Source organism: Lithobates pipiens, unplaced genomic scaffold (assembly GCF_037356315.1).
Source record: "Lithobates pipiens isolate NorthernLeopardFrog02 unplaced genomic scaffold, aLitPip1_a1.2 Scaffold_22, whole genome shotgun sequence".
Taxonomy (NCBI): domain Eukaryota; kingdom Metazoa; phylum Chordata; class Amphibia; order Anura; family Ranidae; genus Lithobates; species Lithobates pipiens.
In genome coordinates, this window is record NW_027507784.1 from 7,793,216 (window position 1) to 7,796,829 (window position 3,614).

General features: G+C 38.0%; 1 protein-coding gene across 1 annotated transcript; it reads left to right on the plus strand.

Moving 5' to 3' along the window:
* The first annotated feature begins 246 nt into the window (after positions 1–246).
* On the plus strand, positions 247–3,201 carry LOC143925325 (olfactory receptor 5AR1-like). Its single transcript, XM_077449904.1, has 2 exons — positions 247–403; positions 1,869–3,201. The coding sequence occupies exon 2, from the start codon at positions 2,269–2,271 to the stop codon at positions 3,199–3,201; it is 933 nt and encodes a 310-aa protein (XP_077306030.1). The 5' UTR covers positions 247–403; positions 1,869–2,268.
* Positions 3,202–3,614: the final 413 nt, after the last annotated feature.

Genomic DNA, 3,614 nt, shown 5'->3' on the forward strand with positions numbered 1-3,614 from the left:
AAATAAAAGATGAAAGGGTAAAGATTGGAAAATCGAAAAAAAAGTTATTTATTTCTAAAGGCCCGAGGCGAGTGTCGTTGAGGGATAAATTAATTCAGATGATGCTTGATTTTCTGTAGAGACTTCCAGAGGATCCATGTTTTAAATTGATCTCAGATGAATGTAGAGCCAATCTACCCTCTTGTGTGCTCCATATATGTCAGGGGAGATTTCTGTATTATAAATGTAAATAAATGTCACATAGATTTTCTGCTCTTCAGCATTGAGCTGATCCTTCCGGAGGAGGCTTCTCCTCCCCCATCCTCTATCAGAATTGACCTCTGCAGGGGGGATCACTGACTAAATCTGGACTAGGAGCTAAAACAAGGAAAATTCTTCATATTACCAGTCTGGCCATTCACAGGTATTTGTTTCCTTCATTATTTGTTTTCAGTCTTACAGTATATGAATGTTAGGGAGTCTACAAGCTATGGTGATAATCATTGAAAACTGATCACATCTGATGTACTGATGGCCTATCTCATTTCTTGAAACACTAACAAGCCAGTACAAATACCCCCTAAATGACCCCTTTTTGGAAAGTAGACATTCTAAGCTATTTAGTAAGAGTCCTGGTGACTTTTTTGAAGTTGTAATTTTTTTCCCCACAATTCCTTGCAAAATTATGATTTTTTTTTCTCCCATAAAATTGTCATATTAACAGGTTTTTTCTCTCACATGGCATATGCATATATTCAACTACACCCCAAAACACATTCTGATACTCCTCCTGAGTATGGCGATACCACATGTTTGAGACTTTTTCACAGCCTAGCCACAAAGGACGGCTCACCATTGAAGTAGCACCTTCAGGCAAAGTTGTCCATTTATAGGATATTTCCAACACAATGCATGCACATATCAAAAATGTCACCCCAAAATATATTCTGCTACTCATCCTGAGTATGGTGATAACACATGTGTGAGACTTTTACACAGCCTGACCACATGGAGGGGCCCAACATTGAAGTAGCACCTTCAGGCGTTCTAGGAGCATAAATTACACAACTAATTTCTCAACCACCTATTACACTTTTGAAGGCCCTCAAGCACCAGGACAATGGAAGTGCCCACAAAATTACCCCATTTTGGAAAGAAAACACACCAACATATATTCTATGAGGTATAATGAGTCTTTTGAACATGTCTTTTTTCTCCACACGTTTTTGGAAAATGTGGGGGAAAAAATAAAATGCTTTTTTTTTTACACAAAGTTGTCAATTTATAGGATATTTCCAACACATAGCATGTACATATCAAAAATGTCACCCCAAAATATATTCTGCTACTCATCCTGAGTATGGTGATAACACATGTGTGAGACTTTTACACAGCCTGACCACATGGAGGGGCCCAACATTGAAGTAGCACCTTCAGGCGTTCTAGGAGCATAAATTACACAACTAATTTCTCAACCACCTATTACAGTTTTGAAGGCCCTGGAGCCTGGGGACACCTGATGAAGGGAAGGAGCCAGGAGCGCCAGCGGAGCACCCCAGAAGAGGAGGAACATGGCTTCTCTGTGCAAAACCCTTGCATATAGCAGGTAAGAATAGCATCTTTGTTATTTTAATTAAAAAAGGAACCTCTTCAATCCCTTTAAGGCGCCTTCATGCTACTGAGATTGATGAATGAGGACCTTTACCTGAGTTTCCGCTGTGAGGTCTCACTTTATTGCAAAGGAGAAAATACACCAACCTATCAGACTGAATGTTTGTCATCTATAGAAATTATTGCATTTCAGTCTTCTTATAAAGGCATGACAATGGCAAAAATTACAATCATTTTTTCAGGTGAAGCCTAAATCAGATTTATTTTTTCTGATACAGCAGGAATAAGTAACTTTTCTCCATCTCTTGAATGACGGACAATGGATTTCACACTGCTAATATCTGAGAAGTTTGGTGAAGGGTTATAACATTTACCATCACTGATAGTGACAAGAAACCAGTTTTTTTTTTGTGCACAATTTCAGTCAACATCTTATCTTTTACTTATAGAATTTCTCTCTTCATTATTTTGGACTGTCACAAATCAAGTCTTCCTTTAAGTCACAGATGAGAGGGAATTATATTTTATTTGTAGGTTTTCCTTTAAAAAAAACAAGAAGAAAGTGAAACATTTAAAATTGAAGTCTTTTTTTTTCTGTAGTGTTTTGGAAAAATAACAACTGAAACATATATAAGATTAACTGTTTTTCCTATTTTAAACATAAGTAAATATATTGGAATGGGAAATCAGACAATTTTGAAGGAATTCCTCCTTGCTGGACTCTCTGACCTTCCGGGTCTTCAGCTCCCTCTCTTTGTCTTCTTCCTTCTCATCTACCTTCTGACATTAATCTGGAATTTGCTGATCATTGTTCTCATAGTCACCGACTCTCACCTCCATGTTCCTATGTATTTCTTCCTCGGGAACCTGGCCGGTTTGGACCTTTGTTATTCCTCATTAACTGTCCCACGAATATTATTTGACCTTCAAACCAAGACAAGGAAAATTTCCATACAGGCCTGTATAACCCAAGTCTTCTTCTTTCTATTCTTTGCCTGTTGTGATGCTTTTCTATTGGCTATCATGTCCTATGATCGATATATCGCCATTTGTCAGCCATTACATTACACACAGATCATGAGTTGGAAACTGTGTGTACAGTTGGTGTCCATTGTGTGGTGTCTTAGCTTTACTTATTCTTTAGTTCAGACACTTTATGCCTTAAAATTAACATTTTGTGGATCAAATATTATAGAAAGCTTCTTCTGTGACCTTCCACCATTGTTTCGGATCTCCTGCAGTGACACCTTCATCAATATCCTGCTCATTTTTCTCTTGGGATGCTTCCTTGCTGCTGGATTTCTAACACTGACCTTCCTGCCCTATGTCTACATAATCAAAACTGTTCTTAAAATTCAAGCTAAGGGCAGTAGGAGTAAAGTTTTCTCCACTTGTACCTCTCACCTGACAGTGGTATTTATGTATTATGGCTCCTTTATGTTTAATTATTTCGGCCTAAGTGCTAATTATCATTATCCTGGTGACAAAGTAATGTCCGTGTTTTACACGGTGATCCTTCCTTTCCTTAATCCTCTCATTTATAGTCTGAGGAACCAAGATTTTAGAACAGAATTTCAAAGTGTTTTCAGGAAAATCTTTCCACCGAAATAGAGATATAGAAAGATAGGAATGCACTTTTTATGACCTATGTAGGAAACTCATAGTTAGAGTTAGTAAGGGTGAATAAAGACATTAGTCAATCCAGCTCAACCTGTAAGGATGTGTGTATGAATTTATGTCTCCACCACTTCCCATATCTCTGTATACTGTGTTCTCTAAGATGCCCACATAATAGTTTTTTTTTATTAAATCCATTGAACAGCTGTTTTCTTCTAATGTGCATTTCTAATTAGAACTCTTTTTTGTTTTGGATAGAATAAGGATTTGGGATGGGGGGACATGGAGTGGGTGTCAGGAACATGGCGGTCATGGTACTGGCAATGCTGCCCTGAACCACTCATGGTTACCCACAGAGAGTCCCAAGACTTGCACATACTGGTGCACATCAGTGCACATCGATGCAT

What these genes read in the sequence shown, in the direction of transcription:
- LOC143925325 (XM_077449904.1), top strand. Translation starts at nt 2,269, where the DNA reads ATGGGAAATCAGACAATTTTGAAGGAATTCCTCCTTGCTGGACTCTCT.